General features: G+C 43.6%; 2 protein-coding genes across 15 annotated transcripts in view; one reads left to right on the forward strand and one right to left on the reverse strand.

The window, feature by feature from the left end:
* Positions 1-2,129, reverse strand: part of LOC308191256 (uncharacterized protein) — a 61,485-nt gene extending 59,356 nt beyond the window's left edge. For all 11 annotated transcript variants that reach the window (XR_013947844.1, XR_013947845.1, XR_013947846.1 and 8 more), the window contains exons 1-2: positions 1,694-2,129; positions 77-215 (exon numbers count right to left, since the gene is read on the reverse strand). Coding sequence is in view for 2 of the 11 variants with exons in the window: in XM_080583529.1 (XP_080439655.1) it covers positions 77-93 (17 nt within the window). In the remaining 9 variants the exon portion in view is untranslated. The remainder of the gene's footprint in view (positions 1-76; positions 216-1,693) is intronic.
* A 185-nt stretch (positions 2,130-2,314) lies between these two features.
* CDV3 (CDV3 homolog) lies at positions 2,315-18,087 on the forward strand. Of its 4 annotated transcripts, XM_080583525.1 has the most exons (6): positions 2,321-2,754; positions 4,381-4,460; positions 6,523-6,659; positions 7,650-7,812; positions 8,879-8,928; positions 9,308-11,165. In XM_080583525.1, the coding sequence occupies exons 1-6, from the start codon at positions 2,521-2,523 to the stop codon at positions 9,322-9,324; spliced, it is 681 nt and encodes a 226-aa protein (XP_080439651.1). In that variant the 5' UTR covers positions 2,321-2,520; the 3' UTR covers positions 9,325-11,165. The 4 variants fall into 4 exon arrangements, with proteins under 4 accessions (XP_080439650.1, XP_080439651.1, XP_080439652.1 ...); XM_080583524.1 differs by having other exon boundaries at positions 2,315-2,754; positions 8,879-11,165; XM_080583526.1 differs by lacking the exons at positions 8,879-8,928; positions 9,308-11,165 and adding an exon at positions 15,341-18,087.
* Positions 18,088-19,521: the final 1,434 nt, after the last annotated feature.

The following is a 19,521-nucleotide window of genomic DNA, read 5'->3' on the forward strand; positions in this document are numbered from 1 at the left end:
GAGCAGAGGCGCTCAAAGCACCGCGCCTCGCCAAGGGCTGGTCACTCCGGTCAGGGATACACCGTGCGGTACAAACCTGCCTGCTGAGCTCATGCTGCTGTCACTGCCGCGCGGCACGCTGCAGAGAGTCCTCACATTGCAAACATTGCTTCTGCCAGCCGGTGCCTGCAAGCCGTTCTTCAGCCAAACGTCCTCTGCTCACGTATAGAGGATCACTGAATTTGAGAGAGGAAAAGAAAAAGAAACAATAGCCATAACGACCCTTTTTTATGGCTCTAACACATTATGCAGCAGCGATCTTGGCCATATAAGCTAATGCAGTGCATTCACTGAGAGCTACAAATTCTGCGCATCAGCACATTTTCACAATTTTGCATAAAAATAAAGCTAGAGGTGGGAGGAAAATCCAGGCATAACTGCATAACTAATGCTTCCTTTACAGTGCCAACTGAGACATGTCTTTAAATCTGTATCTAAGCCTTCAGAGGCCTAAATCATTGCTGATATTTCCATGGTTTCCGCTGAGTCTGTTCCAGATTTAACAGCTGATTTTTTTCTTGGTACTCTGCTCCTGACAGGTATTAAGTTTCTAATCCAGAGTTGGTCACTCAAGCCTTACAGTATTGTGTTTGCGAGGGACAAGTGACGCAGACGCTAAAAGCAGCAAAAAGGCATCAGGTTCACGTTCTTCAGCCTGGTACTAGGGATTACCCACAATAACGCAACAAAAATATTTTACCAGCTGCTGAAATTCAAAAAGCGTATCTCAGAATCAGACCCAGTACTGTATTTTGTGGCCATTATTAGCTTATCCGCTACAAAAGCTGAGGGGTACAAATTGTCTGCTTAGTTGCATTTTGTTGTCGGGGCTGAGCCTGCTAGTCACGGCGTGGTGCAGTGCAGGTGTGTGTGAGCTTCCCGGGCAGTACCGTGGCACTAACACCAGGGAAGGCAGCGTCTCAGCACAAGGGGTGTCTGGCACTGAGCTGCCCGGTGTCACCCTTCCACGTGACCCCGTCCTATCAACTGAAGAGGGCGAGAGTCCAGGAGCATGTAAGGAAGCAGAGAAAGTGAGACAGTGACGGAATTTGTTCTCCCCTTAAGTAATCATGCTTAACGTGAAATAGAAAGTGTCACTGATCATGCAACGTTCTGTGTTACTGGGTGAACTGTCATGCTTGCAGCTTTTAGTTGTCGGGTCCTGCTCTGCATGGGATCAAATACCCTAAGAGCACAGGATGTCAGTGGCAATCGAAAAATATAGGGAGAGCACAGCATGACAGACATATGAAGAGGGTTGTAACAAATCTCTCAATCTGGAACACTTGACTACGGTGATTCAGTTCTGACTACAAAACACAGGGAAAGACACAGAGTGCCTGACCCCTTCCTGTGGCATGACGGTGACACCTACCTACCCTGTTTTTTCAAACAAGCTGAGGATTATGGACGGTAAATTCTAAGCAACAGTATTTTCAGAGACAGAAATTAAAGAGACTGTCAAATACTCTTCAAAGTTTAGAAACACTTTTCATTTATGTTAATATACATGTACGACATTTTCAGGATAAATTTTCATTTATGTTAAGATACACATATATATATTTTTAGGAGAAAATATCACAAAGCATAAAATGACACCAGGTAAGTCCGGATATAAACACGCTTGTTTTTACGTCATTACAATACACACCTACGGTTATTTGACAGGTAATTCCCGTCTGGGCTCACACTTTAGCAGCAGGTACATCTCCTTTGGAAGGCTGACCAGCAAAGTGAGCCATCACAAACAGCGCTCCGTGTAATTATGACTCAGGACAGGCTGCTTTTCGAAGCGCCCTGACTCAGAGCTTTTGACGAGGCACCTGGAAGCCGCGGCGAGCTCTCTGGCCACCCGCGTTCCTCTCAGACCCGCAGCCCCCAACCCGGCGGCGACACCTTCACGGCCCCCCTCAGCGAAGCCCCTTCCCCCAGGGGTCGCGAGGAGGAGCCGGGCGGTCCCCGCGGGGCCGCCTGAGGGCAGCGGGCTCCCCCCCCCCCGCCCCGTCAGCACCGGGCCGTTGCCCCGAGGCGGGAAGCGGCCAACGGTCGCCGCGCGAGGCCCAACGGCCGCCGGGCCCCCCCGCAGTGCGCACGCGCGTCCCCCCTTCCCTCTCCCACCCCTCCCCCGGGCCCTCCTCGCCCAATCCGCGGCCGCGCCCGCCCGCCACGCGTTCTCCACGTCGCCGCCGCCGGCCCGCCTCGGCCCGGGGGAGGCTCGCGAGTGGCCGGCGGCCGCTCCCCGCGCGGCCGCTGATTGGCCGAGGGGCGCGTCAGGCCGCCAGGCCCCGCCCCCTCCCTCCGTTCCCTTTCGGGCCGTGTCAAGCGGCGGCGGCGGCGTGGGGCGCGGCGGCGGCCTCCTCGCGCCGGGCAGCTGTTAGCGGCCGTTGGCAGCCGTTAGGGGGCTCCGGGGCCCTCAGTCAGTCAGGGCCGCGCCGCCGCCGCCCGTTCGCAGCCGTTGGGAGCGGCCCCGCCGCCGCCATGGCGGAGACGGAGGAGCGGAGCCTGGACGACTTCTTCGCCAAGCGGGACAAGAAGAAGCGGAAGGAGCGCAGCAGCCGGGCCGCCGCCGCCGCCTCGTCCTCCAGCGCCGCCGCCTCGCACAACGCCGCCGGGGCGGCCGCGGCGGCCCAAGGTCCCCGCCCGGCTGACGGTGGCGGCGGCAGCTCCAACGCCGCCTCCTCCGGCGCCGCCGGCGGCTCGGCCAAGAGCAAGGTACCGGGGGAAGGGTCGCGGCTCCCTCCGGCCGCGGCCCCGGGGCGCCGGCGCCTTCCTGCCGGCAGGGGGCAGCCCCGGGAGCGGCGCCGCCCCGGCCATGCGGGCGGCTGGGGGGGGAGCCCGGCCGGCCCCGGCCCCGGCCCTGCGGAGCCACCCGGGGGTACACGGCGGGGAGGCTCTCTGCCAACCCCCCTTATTTTATTTTATTCATTTTATTTGGGCCGTGTTGCGGTGAGGCCGCAAGATAACCGAGCCCTGGTAGGGAGCGCCTGGCAGCTGGCGTGCGGCTTCAAGCGAGTCGGAAGAAGCTTTGGGGCTCGCGGTGCGTGGCGCCCGCAGCGGGCCGAGGTCAGGGGAAAGCGCTCCGCTGCTGCTCGTTGGGCGAAATAACGGCGGGTTTCTGGCAGGGCCTCTTATTTCAGAAGTAAAGGTCGTTAAATGGGAGAGGTGCGTTAATTTGGAAACGGCAATGTTTCCATGGAGATGGGGATGGAGGGGATCTAAACCGGCTTGGAGCTGTGGAGTCACGCTCTTAAAAAAGACTGAATCCTCAGCAGGCAGCTCAGTAACGAGAGGGCCCTTCCTACGTCAGCTGTTGCTTTAAAGCAGGTCACGGTTCTTCTGCTAAAGGTTGATAACGTAGAAGGGCCTAGGCCGGTGTTCTAACAAGCTGTGCTCCCAGCTGCTCAGCAGGAAGGAGGCTAAGCCATTGGCAGACCTTGCTTGCAAGGCCTTCGTACTTCATGTAATACAGCATAGGAAGCGCGTAACCTTCTAATTAGGCAGTGTGTTAAGCCTGTGACGGGGAACATGGGAGGACTGCTTATCTGTTCTGGTCCGCTTCTGGCCTACCTTAATTGCACCACAATCTGCTGATCGAGCAGGACAAAATTGGCTCACTTAGGTGGGTCTCTTTCCCCAAACGCACTACCAAACTCCCGTTTTGAAACATCAAGCAAGTTCTCTCCAAAGACTAGTATTCTGCTATCTTTGTATAGTAAAATTGCTGTAGTTCTGAAGCTCGCTTTTGTACTAATATTTTTTCCGAAAAACACTATTTAAAATAAAGAGGCTGTAAATGTGATTGTGAACATGGAAACATGAACATATCAATATTAATCTTCGTCACAAATCTACTGCAGGCTATTCGAAGTATTTTTTATTGTTTGGCTCCTAAGAAATAGGTGATGGAAAATTAAACCTAAAGCTTCATGTGCATTCAGGCTGTTATAAAAGCACGGTAAAAGGGAGAGGTCTTGCCCTTGCATTTCGCTGCTCTCGACTGCACGGTCCCGTTCCCTACTTTGTGCTGTGCCTTGGCTTTCCTCTGGCTTTTTTACTGTGCTGATTTGGTTTTCTTTCACTTGAATGCCTTTTTTTTGCTGAGGTGTTTTGTAGCTGTTCTAGTGAGTTAGAATCATCTCACAAGTGCGTCGTAGATGGCATACAGTAAGTTAAGGGAGGAGGGAGTGGGATCTCTTTCCCTGTTGGCAGTGGTGCGCATGGATTGATTGGCCATGGAGCTGCACCTTCACCATTAGTTTTCTTTGTCTTATCTTGGTTATGTTCTCCTCTTCATCTTTTGGTATAAAGATGATAACTTATATTTTTCTCTTCTTACAGGAAGAGGATGACTGGAAGGAGTTTGAGCAAAAGGAAGAAATTGATTATAGTGGTCTTAGAGTTCAGTCCATGCAAATAAGGTACTTTTTTCTCCCCTTTTCTTCCCTCCAGGGTAGTCATTTCATATTTCTAAAAACTTTTTTTCTCTATGGAGTCCAATTAAGCAGAGATCTGATATATTTCTGCTAGTGTAGAACCGATTGCTGTGGGGTAGCTTACGTTATCTATCACTTTGTTTTGGGTCTGTATTTTGGTTGGGGTTCACAATTTTTCTTAACAAATGCTTAAAATTCCCTTTTTTAAAGACTGCAAAATAGGAATTTCTCTGAGAGAAATGCAGGATAGTAATTCCCCTTGAATCACTCGACTGATGTAAGGATATCTGACTCCCTCTGTGGTGAATTCCTGAACATTTGCATTTTTTTTCCAGAACATAGTTGGTAAAACCAGTGTTCTGTGACAAGACCCCACAGGACTGCATTTGTGAACGTCATCCAAGATTCTTTGCTTGCTTTTTCATTAGATTTTTTTCTGTAGTCTGGTCTAAAATAAGTCTACTTAAGTCTATACTGGTTAAAAAAAGGCTTCTTCAAGCTGGAAAAAAGTATTAATGACCTTAGTTTCAGGCCAAAAATGTCACGTAATCCTCATTGTCCAGGTATTGATAAACTCTGCAATTTTAAGATCACTTTACCTGTAACCAGTACAATAGATGTTATCCTCACTGTTTGAGCAGGCCTCAGGCATGCGCTGATCTATGTAGTTCTTGAGGTTTTTTCCTCTTTGGAGACAGCTGTCCTCTTAGGCCACTTACATGTTTCTGGTCCACCAGCTCTCCATGCCATCGGAGTGTCACAGCAGGGACAAGTAACAAGTGGGGCTGTTTCCCTGGCTGCTGGCGCTGTTGGACTGAAAAGCGAGTACTGTGGCTTTCTGGACAAAGGCAGTGTTCTGAATACTTTTGATGCCGTGGCATATTTTCAGGCACGTGGAACTTGGTCACAGGATTTTCTAACTGCTCAGTTTGTGGATTCAGGGGGAGGTTGGACAAGCAAATGGAGGAAAAACCCACCAGAGGTTCTTAGTTGTCGAGCTAAGGAGATCTTTAAGCTGAAAACAAGACACAGAGTACTCTGAGGGGGGAGAATGTCGTATATACTTACTCTGTTCTTGCTGGTTTGTAGGCATCTGCTTTTGACTGTAGTTTCAGATAAGACAGAGAAGCATTTGGGCCCTTGGTCCCATTTATGTTTTTTACTGAATGTGGCCAAACACTGAAAGGCCATTTAATTTTCAGAAATGTTAGGTATTTTTAACTGTTCTCTGATCACTGCTTTTACAGAAAGCTTCTCTCCTCTTGATTAGTAGGATTTGGTGTGTTATAAAGTTCTATATTCATGCTTTGCTGCTCTGATCAGTGTCTTGTTTTTTTTTTTAAACAGCCTCACCCTTCATGTATGTCCCATTATACCATGCAGCTTTTTGTAGTAGTTTGGTCTAGCACGTTATTTTGAGTCTCTGGCTATTTCTATGCAAAACAAAATAGTCTGAATAGAATACATAGTCAGGTTTTTGCATGTGATTTATTAAAAAAAAATAGAATATTTTAGTCTCTGTTGTTTGGGTTGGCCACTTTAAAAAAAAAAAAACTGAGATTTTACATGTATTTGGGTAATATGAGTGTTTTCTAGGTGCTTGTGGTTATAAGGAAAAGGACCTCAGCATTGGTATTCTGCCACTGCTTTTCCACAGTTCCCTCCATCTGACCAGTATTTCACAGAAGCTGGACTTGTAGCTCTTCCTTGCTTTCTGTTGTCATCTCGGTGCACTTCTAAATGCATATCTGTCACACTAGGAAAAAGTCCTTAAGCTCAAAATAATAAGTCACTGTATTTGATCACTTAGTACGTTTTGAACTTTTTTCTTTAAATTTTACTTTTTTTTTTCCCCCTTATCAGTTGTCAAGTCGTATAGCACTGTACTGAAAACTGTTCTGGCAGAAGTACTAGTACAGCCCTCACAGGACTAACATAGTCTGGTTAAATCTTTGATACAGTAGCCAGAAAGTCTTGTCTATGGTGATTGTGTAATCTGTGTCGAGTCTTAAACCTCTATATGTAAAAAAAATAAATTCTCTCATAGTGAAAAAGAAGAGGATGAAAGTGAAAAAAGAGAAGAACCTGGTGACAACTGGGAGGAAACCAGTGGTGGTGTAGATAGATCATCTGGGCCTTGGAACAAGTCAGCTCCTCCACCGGCACCTGTTGTTGAAACAATTGGTAAATTTACCTCAGAGTTGTTGATTTTTCTGATCAAAATTAAGCTGCTCAGAAGGTTGAGTGCAAGGAGCAGTTCCTATTCGTGTGAAGGGTTCTGAGGAGCTTAATTGATAATGCTGTCATTTAAGCACAACAAACATGCATGGAGGTTTTTTAATTTCGGGTTTCAAAGCGGGGAGTTGGCGGGGGTGGAAAGCATCCCATTTTTAAATTTAAACTTTGCAATTTGCAAAAAATCAGTTGGAAGCGTTTCTGTTGATCTAAAAATATTGCTTTGACAATAAGTGTGTGTTCAGCCAATATCTGACGTTTAATATGTCAGTCCCTGAGTAAGGCTCAGTGATTAGTAGCACACTGGGTTTTTTTTTCAAATCAATTCTAGGGTATGCAGAACATGACATGGCAAAATGAATCCTCTTACTGGGAGAGGACTTGAGTTTTGACTAAATACAATTCTTAGTCTCTGTGGAGAGAAACTACTTAGCCATGATTCTGAGTTCAGACTATTCTCTTCCACTGGGAAATACATTAAAAAGTGGGCTGCTGTGGTTTTTTGTTTGTACAGGCAAGGTAGTAAAGTTACTGTGTTAGTTCATTGTAGATCATTACTCTAAATATGAACTACTTGAATATTCTCTTCAGCATACGCAGAAGTGCTGTGAATGAGACTTGGCAAATACATAATTATATTTTTAGAACTCAAGTTTTAAATACAAGCTGCTAATAGATTGCAAAAAAAAAAAGATAAATGAAGCCCTCAGTGATTTTGGTACCCTGAGCTTTGTGAGGCAATACACTAGAGCCACATTTTATTTAGGCTACGAAGGATGGGTTAAATTGGTGACACCTCGTTTCCTGCCTTGTCTAAAATATTAGAGCTTTAAGACATGCAAAAACGTACTTGTAAGTTTTTCACTTTTTTGTCAATTGGTGGTTTTAGGGATGAATGCCAACTTAACTCGGTTGCCTAAATGTTGTTCTTACAACCAGTTACAGAACCCCCCGAACCAGTTCAAACTGGTGGTGTATACAGGCCGCCTGGCGCCAGGGAGGGCGGCAGGCCACGGAGAGCACAGCAAGGACCACCTGAAATCTATAGCGATACGCAATTCCCATCGCTGCAGTCCACTGCCAAGCTTGTAGACAGTCGAAAGTAAGTACATGCCATTAGTTCCCTAGGAGACTTACTGTAACTGCCATCTCTTAAGTTCTTATTTTGTTCCAGGGATTAAGCCCAAATCTTTCCACAGAGGAAAGATAGAACCAAGAATTTAGTCTCTGTTTGGCAAAGAGATGGGAAAGGTCTTAACTGTAATTTCCAACTATAGGAAGGGCTTCCCGTGAAATAACTTTTACGGGACATAGCCAAACAAGACTGCCAGTTACCTAATGGGCTTGCTGAGGGATTTCTCCAAGTAGAGTTTCTGTTCTTGACAGCATCTGGTTCTGCTACATACTAGCTATGGTGACGCTCTTTGTTGTTACCTGCCAGTGGAAATGAGTAGGATGTCTTGAACACAGTTCCTTCTCATCAGAGATGTGAAGGCAACTTAAACAGAGGAATGGGGTTTAATACAAATGCAAATTTGTAAACATGCTGTCTGAGCTGTGGTTTAAAATGAGCCTCCCAACTTTGCTGAAGCATTTTTGGTGCTGAAGACTTGAGTCTCACCCTGCTTTTGAGTCCTGATCTTCCCATAAATTCCCTATAAATGAGAAAACTAGCTCAATACCTATTTCACTTGATGTTTTTTGATTTTTCAATGTGATATTGAATAATACAGCCTCACTGAAGCTTTGTTTCCATCTATTTTTGGTGTGGCTTTGTCTACGTGGCAAGTGAGACATGCTGTCATTGCGTTAGGGCTGTAAGGGTGCAAATTGGGCTATGGTGAAAACTTGTGTGTTCCAGAAAGTGAACGAACATCTGTTTTCTAAAACTTATGCTTCATAAATGCACTTTAAATTTACTTTTGAGAATGTCAGTATTGAGATTTAAAATGTAATCTGAATTGTACTGGAAGATGAGCTTGATTCTAGAGAACAGGCTTTACAAGATTTGCTTGGGAATGTTTGGTTATTCTGTTAAAACTCTAGGCCTTGGTGTTTTATGTTCCTAGTGTAATGTTTTTTGTTGGGATGGGGTGGAAATCTAATAGAAATTCACAAATCACAAGCTAGAGATAAGATATTTACTGATTACATTTATTTTCCCGTAGGGATAAAGAAATGGAGAAGAGCTTTGAAGTAGTAAAACACAAAACTAGAGGTAGGGATGAGGTCTCAAAAAACCAGGCACTTAAACTTCAGCTAGACAACCAGTATGCTGTGCTTGGGGATCAGTAGAGCTGCATACACATTGCAATTAAGGAATGCTTTTTTGGTAACCCTTCTACTAAGGTAACTAAACTACAGCTAACGGCTATGATGAACATGCCACCTTATTTCTGCTGGATCTGCTGCAGCAAGTGCAGACTACTTTGGCGTAACTGATTGGTTCTCCTGCACTATGGAAGCGTAATATGTTACAACTTCTCCATTGGATATGGGGCAAATTAATGTAAATGATTGAACAAGAGTCATCAGTTCTTTAATGCTCAGAAAGATACCTACAGCCAGTGGTCATTTCAAAATCTTTTTATGTTCAGATACTGAGCCTTCGTAAAGGTTGACTACCTCAGACTTGCTGCACTCATTGTGGACACCATGTGGATCACAACTTCTGGAAGAGAAGGTTACAGCTGTTTTAGTGGCCATCTGAAACTTGAAACCAGCTCTACTGGATTCCTGTCAGAAATCCTGCAGAAGTCAGCCATTTGGTTCCAATTTGCTATAACAAAGATTTAAGTGACCTTAATGAAAAACCTATTCTGTTCCCCTTCTGAGGAATTCTGTCACGTGTAGCCATAGCCTACTAGAGACTTCTGGAGCATACCATACCACTCATACTATCCAAGTATAACGCAGAGCTGTAGTTTGTTTACCTTTTTAGATAGCTGTACTGAAGTAATTGCAAAACAAATTAAAAACTCATTCAGATTTGAGGAATGATGGATTTGAACAGCCTGTTTGCATTAGACATTTTCACAGTTACCTGTTTAAGCATTTTTTCTATTTTCCACAAAAAAAAAAAATGCCTTCCTTGTTTCTGGTATCAAATTGCAGTATATTTAAATAACAATATCATAGTGAAATAGGGCTGTTTTTTGTCATGAAGTTTGTCTTTTTGACCCTAAGGCACTAGAACTTAGAGTTTTGATTTGACACCGAAGTATCCAGACTCCAAATACAGTCATCAGAATTTGTTGTCTTAAAAATGTCAGATACATGGCAGTAGTAATACCAGATTTAAAAAAAAACAAAATCTTCTCCATTAGGAATGAGTATTTGTCTGTTGAAGGGCAATGGTTGCTTGATAACCAAAATAACTTTGTATACAGAGGGATAACTAAAGCTTGGTAAGCCTTATTTGTTTGGCTACTTTGGTGAAGCCTGCAGGCTTTTTGAGGCAGAAATCCTCCAAGTGAAACTCGTAAATGGTGTTTATTCAAGTCAGGAAGTTGCATAATAATGGAAGGCAGTGACTTCTCTATGTAGTTGTCATTTCTGAGTTAATTTAATGGAAGTAGGCAAAATGGCACTGATACACTAAGAGTATAGGACATTGCCTGTAACTTCGATTCAGTGAACAAAACCTGACAAGTGCTCAAAGTGTCCTGCTGTAACTGTTTTTCTTTTCTTATGCCAGAAGGAAAATGAAGTACAATTAGTGGCATGGTCCAGTGTTGAGATTACTGAGTAAATGCCAAAAAAAAAAAAGACCCAACATCTATGAGTTGCCAATGGCAAGAGAAACAAGGGAACAAAATAAAACTCGCTTATTTGTGTGAGAGTACTGTGCATTTGCAGATGAGGATAGTGCTGGAATTGCATAGTTGGTTCCTTTTGATTAACTGTTGACTTGCTTTAAATCTACTTCTCTGAGGCCAAGGGGAATTTTGCTGTTGACTTTGGTGGGGTGGGGTTTCACATGGTTCTTCTGTGCACAAACTAAAACTGGCCTTGCCCTTGTGGAGTTAAGTCTTTAAAACTTTTGCTAGAAGCTGCTATTAAACAGAGGGCTCAAAAGACTATTTCTAGTTGGAGACTTCGTTTGGAACCAAAACCCCACTGAAAGGCTGGTACCGATACCTTGAGCTCTTAGCCATGTATCTTCCTTGAAAATAGATTGTTGCCAGCGAAACTGTTGATGTGTCGCTAAAGGTTTCTGCGGAATTCATGGTAAATGGACATGTCACTTGATGTGGTAGAAATGTGAAACCTTTTCCCGATGCTCTAAAGCAATCGAAATCACCAGTACATGTGAATCAAGTTCTAGTCTACTGTATGACGGGTAGATGAGACTGTCCATTTTACTGTCTTTGAGGTTTTGGGGCATGACTTCTGGCAGTTCAAGAAAATCCTGTAACAGCTTAAAATCAAATAAAATGAAAAAATATACATGGATCCTGGAGTCTAATGAATCTTTGCCTTTAGTACTAGCTTCTGAGCCTGCGACAGCTGAGCAAATGCCGTGTATTTGGATCTCTTAAGGGACAGGCCGTGGAGTGGGTAATAGTGTTACTATGGTCAGGTGGACTATGGCTAACAGCGTGCAGCAGTGCGTGTTAATAGGTTTCTATACATAGAAGTCGAGTTTGCTACCTGTTGGTGTCTTACTGTCACCGTAGGACTGTTTTGAGACTGAATTGAACGTGAATGAAGTTTTGATTTGCTTTTTCACTTGTGGTAGCTCTGCTGCACTGAAGAATGGCAAAGTCTGGTTGCTGCTGTACAGCAGTCTCTGAGGAGTCCATCTGCTACTGATAACTAGAGGGGTTATTTTGTGGGTCTTTGCTTAAGCATATCATTCCAGTTTCTTTCTGGAGGGCGTGAAGGAAGAAAAAAATATGCAACAGATTTCCACAGTAAGGAATGTTAGGCTATTTTGAAGCATTTCTTGTGTTAAAAATCACTGTCAGCAGCTATCAAAACGCCCGTTGTCAGTGTCTTCCATGTAACAATTAACTGTTCTGCATGCCTGAAGTGTTGAAAATCGGTATTCTTTGGAAGCTCAGTATGTTTTTGGGACTCAGAAGTCCAACTTTCTGGTTTGTTACATTCATTTGAGGCATGCTAAGAATGCCGGTTCCATTCCTCCAAAGTGCTTGTTGAAGGCTCGTGCTATAAATGAAGGATTGTCAGTTGTAGATGTGAGCTTCTCAATACCAGTCAGTGGAACGTACCTGTGTGCTGCCTCAGGAACTCTGTAACCTGTAACATACTTTTATGGTGGGTTATTAATTTCCACCTCAAGGGTTCGGTAGTACTTTTTCTGGCTTAAAATAAAACCACAGACTTTGTAACTTACCAAGGCCATCAAATTAGCAACTTGCTAGAACATTAAGTGTCCAGTACTGGCTGGGAAAGGAACAGTTTGCATTTGTGGTTCTTGGTGATGCAGTACTTTATGTTTAAAACCTCAAACTAAGCAATTTTGAAACAGTTGGACTTCCCAGCACCTGCTGTAGGAATCTGGCATGTGTATTTACTTGAGCTAATGAGAAATGTAGGGGAGAAACTTTTGTTGTTGCCCCTACCCACCCCCCTCACTGGTGTAATTGTGCTATGCTTCATCTTAGCAGCAAATGAAGGGATTGACAAGCAGAAGCGACCCTCTCCTGCTTCTTCGGTTTTCTTTGTAGCTAGCTTTACCAGTCATGACCAAGGTAACTCTCTTCTACTTAGGAGTAGATGAGTTACTAAAGGTACAAATTGTGTTAGAAATCTGACATCATAGGAACGAGGGTGGGTTTTTTTTGGTGTTTGACTGCATCTGTTGGCTTTTGAAACCTTTCACCACAACACTGCTGAGCTATGTTTGCCATTTAAGTCAAGGAAACCATTCAAAATTTGATAAGGCTGCACATCTTGGAGTTTGCTTCTCTGGGCTTTTGCAATAATTATATGTATATATATTAAATTAACCCTGCTTGAGCAGTTTTGAGCCTGCATGTGGCTTTCAGATGCAGAAAGAAGTAAAAGAGGGCAGGATATCTGACATGTTTGACAAAAAAAAATTGTTCAGGAAAAACTAAAAGTTCATCTGGATACAGACAAGCTAAGAACTTAAGAGCTGTAGCAGATGGGAAAAGAAAAGACAGACTCCTCAGTTTGTTTTCTGCTAAAGCTGTTTTGGATAAGTTATAACTTCATGTATCTAGCTTGGCTGCTGAAGTACCAGGTGTAGTTTCACCGTGTTCTGTTGGAAGCGAAATAAAACAAATCTTTCCTTTAAAAAAAAAAAAGTGGAAATCAATCAAATAAAACATGGGGGGTGGGGAGAAATGAGAAGGAAGGGTTTTTGCTAAGCAGCAGTATTTAATGTATAGGGTGAGATAGTAAGAGGAAACGTGCTGCAGAGGTCAGGACTACTTTCAGACATGACAGATCCATCCAACTTCAGATCAGCAAAAGCATTTGAAGTAAAGTAGTTGGGGAAAGTATCCTCTTTTTTCACTTTTTTGAAGTGTGCCTGGAGGGGGGGAGGTGGTCGCCCTTGACACAAAGCTGTCCAACCAGTTGTCTAGAAAGAGAACCAAGAAAGCACAACTTCCGAGATAATTCAACAGTCTTATTAGGAAATAAGTTCTTTCATATTGAAGAAAACTTTTTCTATTCTTGGATGGTAAAAACCTGAGACACTGATTTAAATTGCTATGAAGACGTTACCTTTTTCATGAAGCATCTTCTAATGGTATGTATATCATGGGTTTATCTACAGTTGCTTAGAATACATGTTCATACAGCAAGGTTAATGAAGCTTTAATATTAAAAAAGCACCACAGTGTTAATGGAACGTCAGAAAAAGTGCATCTGAAAAACTAGAATGAAAAGTGTTGTCACAGTATGACTGTATGCAGTGAGAAGAAGCAAGCACATTCTGTAGCAATAGTGTAAGACCAAGAGTGGGATTTCACCGTTGCTTTTCTCCTGAGCTACTGCTAACTGAGTAATTTAGTTTCACTTTGCCTCAGTTTCCCGAGGTGTACCAAAAAAAAAAATACCTCAGAGGTGTCGTGAGGCCAGAGTTGCTCTTTGAGCAAGTTCTGGGGCTGGTGGAAAGTGATACAGGAGGACTAATCTGTATAAAAATATCTTTACATTAGCTTTTGATATGGTACCCTAATGCTACTGTGGGAAGAACTTATTTCTACAGAATGTAATATATGCTCTAGTCAAGTATTAGTAATTAGATGTTTAATTTGTATGGGCAAGGGCAAAGTTCAGGCTTAGCCCTCTGTTTGCTCTCTTTGGTTAACTAAATAGTGTATTAGCATAATGTTTTTTGTTCATACATGGAATACGTCTAAATTAATATTGTTGTATTTTGCAAACCCCATGATGAGTAAACTTCTGCTCACAGCCATCTCTTATAACGTGGCTGTTTTTAAGTTTGTTCAAGTGATGTGAACGAGAAGTTCACTCATCAAAGCATATAGTTGTCAGGATACTGAGTGGTATTGTGTGGTAGTAAAGTAGTTTTCTTCCCCTGTCCGCATGTAAACACACATTCTTTCTACTGTTTGTCTTGTTGAGTAGCATGCAAATACAAAATAAACGTGAGGGAGAGAATAAACTTCCCTTCAAAACTGTTAAAATCTGATAGTAAGGCAGGCTGTGGAAGAAGAAGGTGAAGGGAAGAAAAGACAAAAGGAAATAGTTACCTCTCGTAGAGGTTTCTGTGAAGCATTAAGATAGAGAAGTGTTCAGAAGAGCTGGGGGGAAAGAAATGTTCAGAAGATAGAGCTGGGGGGGAGTAAGCATAGGGAGAGCTGGGAACGGAGGAGAGGAAGGAACACAGATGCAGAAGAGATGCTTACTCTGCTTACTGTGTGCTGGTTTAGCAGTTAACTGCAGGAGGAGGAACACGAAGAAATAACTCTTATGAATATGCCCTTGCCGGCTGTTGCTGGTGATTTCAAGGTTCATTGCTCAGCACTTACAGTGGGCCTCCGCATGGAAGCAGAGAACACGAAGGCGGTGTGCGTGCAGACGAATCAGAGCTCTGGCAGGCACTGGCCAGAGAGATGAGGCCCAGCAGCTATTTCCTCTAACTGATATTTTTATCATCGCAGCATCTCTAGGACAGTTGTTAATGTGTATCAGACATGACAATTCTCTGTCAGAAATGATTACTGTTAAATTTCAATGAACTATTGCAGTTCTTTCAGAGGAAATGTTCAACTAGCAGAATAATGAATGTTAAAGAAGAACACTGGGCTTTTGGGCATACTTATGGTGATGATGAGTGGTATTTTTCATGTAGCAATGAGATCAACAGACTGGTAGCAGGTTTAAAATGACTTCGAGAAATGTCCTGTGACATGGTGGGTAGGAGAATTATTTCTAAGATGTTTATCATCTGCTTTTTTTCCCCCTTTACAAATAAACTACCTTGTTCTTACTGTCTTTCCAGTAACGAAGAGCTGCTTCTACAAGCCTCTGATCACATTTCTCCCTGTATTTTTCTAATGTGTCACTTCTTTTAAGGTGCTGATGAAACAGCAAATATTCACTGAGACCCTCTAAGAGAAATATATGCTGTAATATTTTTCCATATTGTTCTGTCTTTAATACAGCCTAACATCTTATTCGCTTTCTTGACTGCAACTACACATTGAGCAGATGTCTTCATCAAGCTGTCCATGGTGATGCCTAGATCGTCCCCTTGAAAGATCACAACTAATTCAGAATCCACCAGAGCATGTATGAGTGGTTTAAAGCCTTTCCAGTATTCATTGCCTTGTTTTTTTTTTCCTGTTGACATCCATTTGCCACTATTTGCCGAGTTTACAGAGTTAGCTTACCCCGGCAATCACCATCTTTCCTAGTGCTGACAAGCCTACTAATTTTCTATGGGCATTGGATTTTGCCACCCTATATGCTGAAGTCTTCAGTTTCATGTATATAATTCACTCTTCTTACCAGTAACTAGCATGGCATACTAACTTTTACTCACTCTGACCTTTTCTGTTTTGTTTCTTGTCTATCTTCTGTATTGCATTTTTTTCTAGCTCAGTTGTTACAGCATTGAAGTCATCAAGTTACAACTGTCTGCTTTAGTTCAAATAATATGCCTACAGAAAAGTGTTAGTTAAAATGTTGTCATGTTTTTCTTTTAACTAAAACAAGTAACTTATTCTGTATCTCTTTCAGAATATGTACAACAATAACAAAATGATTCAAACCATAAAAACAGGCTGATAAAAAGAGAACAAATGCAATGACAAGCAGCTAAAGTGCATATAAGCTAGGCTGTGGGAGATCCAATTTAATTGGTTTCAGTGGAGTTATTCCTTATTTCTGTCACTGGAGATGAGTTTCATGAATTGAGATCTCAAATGAAGTTCTAAAGTCTAGATACAGCAGCCAGAATCAAGCGCAAGAGAGAAAAAGCCCTACCGCAGACTTGTTTTAAATTTCTGGGTTACTCTTTGTTTCTGGCAGAGTTGAAGCAAATGTCTTACTTGCTCTGGCCAGCGATCAAAAGGGCTCAAGCACGCCTGATATAACATACCTGCTGTAATATCAAACTGGACATTGAAATTAGATACTTGAGATGAAGGCAGTGCAGCAACACTGGGGGGCAGGCTTAGTCTTTGTGGTTTGTTTCATCTCTTTACATTCTCATCATGTACTTTAAAGATCATCCAGCTGTAAATAATGCTAAGTCTTTAAGTACTGACAGCGTTTACCAGTAATGCTACATTTGTGAACATGGCAGAGGTGGTGTAACAGAGGACTCAAGCCTGTTAGGATGTACAGCCTACCTCTTACCAGCTGTATTGTCTCAGTATTGGACTACTATCATACAAAACAGCTGCTTTCTGCTACTAACAGTCTCTGAGAGGATTATACCTTGGATTTTGCTTTCAAATAAATTGTAGGTTAGGTATTCAATCTGTAGTGCTTACTAGGATTGCCAAAAATGATTGTGGCTGCTGGGGGTTATCAAGTTTACAAATTGGAGGTGAAGTTGTGTGTGTTTTTTTCCAACCCCTCTGAGAGCAGAGGTAGAACAGATGTAGCAATACCCTTTGTCAGAATGTAGTACTTCGTACCTCTTTCTACACATCTTAAAAGACTTAGCTGTGCTGCTACCACAGACCAGAGCCCTGTGTGTTATTTACTGACCAGTCAGCACCCCCCGACTGGCTGGTTCTCTGACTGCACTGTGTCCTTAACCTGGCAATTAGGTAGAAGGCAAACTGTCTCTTTAAGCTGGCATGACTGTTTTTATGTAATTGGCTCTGCTGTTATTTTTCCTGCAACTCAGAGCACAGCAACAATCTCTCAAGTATTTGACCTTTTTTTCCACTGTAATATTCCCCCCTTTTTTTTTAATTCAGCTATGCTGCCATGCCAAGGAGCTCTAGCCAGGTGCTTTGAATTACCATTTATTTAGAAAGCAGTTCTGTAAGCAAGAACTCATGAGTCTTGATCAGGCTATATTCCTTCAGTCAGGGCTCTAGCACCACAACTGCAGCTCCACATCTGTTGTAAAATGCTTAGCAAGTAAGTGTGATATCCGTGAGTGCTGAGGAATTTGAACCTAGGTCATCCAAGGCTCTGTGAGAGCCTCATTCGAATCGAATACAGCAAAATGAAAGGAGTAGCACAGCCCAACTGTTGTACCGTGATCAACGAAAAGGAATAGGGTTGCAGGACTGGTAGCCTGTCAGCTCAAAGAGAACTGTCTGAGTTGGATAGCAATCAGCGTGGTCTAGCCTCTAGGGTTTTTGTTTTTTAATAAAGAGATGATGAGTGAAGAATAGCGAAGAAGACGCACCAATAAATGAACGAATAGGGAACTGAATTTGCGTTCAGCGATGTACCAGAATGCCTCACCACCAGAGCTGACCTGAAGTAACGAAGATCAAGCCCTTGGAATGATTATGGTAGAGTACAAAAGAAAGAACGATACTGTCTAGCTGGGAAAAGGGTTGGCCGGGAGCCCGTTCAGCACAGCAGGAACCGCGTCAGCAAAGTGGAGTACAACAGGATCTATTTCTGAGAATCACTGTGTGGCCTCCCACAGTTAACACAGGAACCTAATGATGCCTGTATATTTATATAATTATATCTTTATAGTCATAATTTAAGTTCAAAACCTGAACTATATATCTATATTTTTTGTCAGTAGATTTTTTTACCCTGGTTTACCTATCATGGCTTCTGCATATGACAACTTCTAATTGTGCAGTGCACACACCTGTTGTCTTTTTGTCCCATGTTAGAGTAATGGTATCAAATTGTAAAGCACTTTTGTGATGTTTCCTGTGAAGAAAGCTGAAGAAAATAAATTTATCTTAGCAGCAGCAACTGAATTTATAACTCCACCTTTGTCTCAGTTTGTGTTCACTCATCACTTCAGCGAATCTAAGCACTTACAGAGGTTAACGTGCTGGGTATGTACAGTAGGGCTGCTTTCTGCGTGCTTTCCCCCAAGACCCCTCGCTGCCCTTTTTGCCTCACTGTGTGCGTTGAACAAGTGCCTGGAGAACAGGCAGTGCTCAAAAGCACTCCACATGTGTGTGCGCATGTGTGCTTGGGGAGAACTTAGGGAGCTCCTGGACATCTCTAAAGCTTAGCTAAATGGGGTGGGAGGCCCATAACCTGTGGATAGCAGCACTACCCTTCTAGAGCAGCAGCTTCTGAGGGCAGGGATGGAAAAAAAAAATTAAAGCACCACAGGCCCATTGGGTCTCACCTACTACCTACACCTATTTAAAATTCCTATAACACAAAGCTGCATTTTGGAAGTAAAACAGCAAATTGTCAGTGAAAGGCAAAAATAATGCAAAAAAAATTGATTTTAAGACACTACTAACAGCATTATTTTTCTGTATGTGGCCTTAAAGCAAGGCAGAGATGTAGTGTTTGACATCCAGATAGCAAAAAGTATCACGCTGTTAAGATCAAGCAAGGCTACTGTTACTGCTGTAGTCTCTCCAGTTCAATTCAGCCATTTTCTCTAAGCCACTGCTGCTAGGGCCTTGGATTTCACCTTTTAAAAGAACCAAACTCCTCACGGGCATTGGCACCTCCAGCTTTCCTGGCAAGTCCATCAGGTCATCCTGCCAGCGTGTGTCAGGGCTCACTGACGAGCAGCTACCGCGGTGAAGCAGAAGCACAGTCCTGCACATAAAGGCAAGCTGCGCTCCTGCTCTCCCACCGGAGGACTCCCTTGGCCCGTCCCTTCAGCAGCAGCAGGGCCGTTCTCCCCCATGTTGCACTGGGCCTTGGGCCCCAGTGGCTTCTCCTCCCTTGTACCAACTGCTAGCGGTGCAGAGGCTTTCTATAATACCGGGGTATTCAGCAGCTAGAAAATAGAAGAATACAGCCCCCCCCGACAACCCGCACCTTCACAACAATAAGAAGAGCGAAATGGACTTTGAGGATGTTACGCACATTTCCCTGGGCACCTCTGCTGGTGCCCTGGCATGGGGAACGCGTGCTCTGCTGTTCAAACAGGCTGCAGCAATTCCAGCTGCTTCAATAAAGCTCTTCTGATTTAAAAAGCACGGATAAGCACCTTTACCCAGCCCAGCACGGTGCAACTGGCATACAGTACGTTCTCAGCAAAGGGAGACCCAGACCCGACAGCTACTACAAGGTCAAAGAACTTGTCAAACATTCTGCTTGTCTGACCAAGAACGTTTCCAGCAGCTGGAAACTAACACCTTTGTTCTACCTCTGGTTCCTGCTGCAGACTCAAACCGGGAGCTCAGCCAGCCTTCAGCTCCTGTGAAGAAGAGTT

This window comes from Anser brachyrhynchus (genome assembly GCF_964034855.1).
Source record: "Anser brachyrhynchus genome assembly, chromosome: 2".
Lineage (NCBI taxonomy): Eukaryota > Metazoa > Chordata > Aves > Anseriformes > Anatidae > Anser > Anser brachyrhynchus.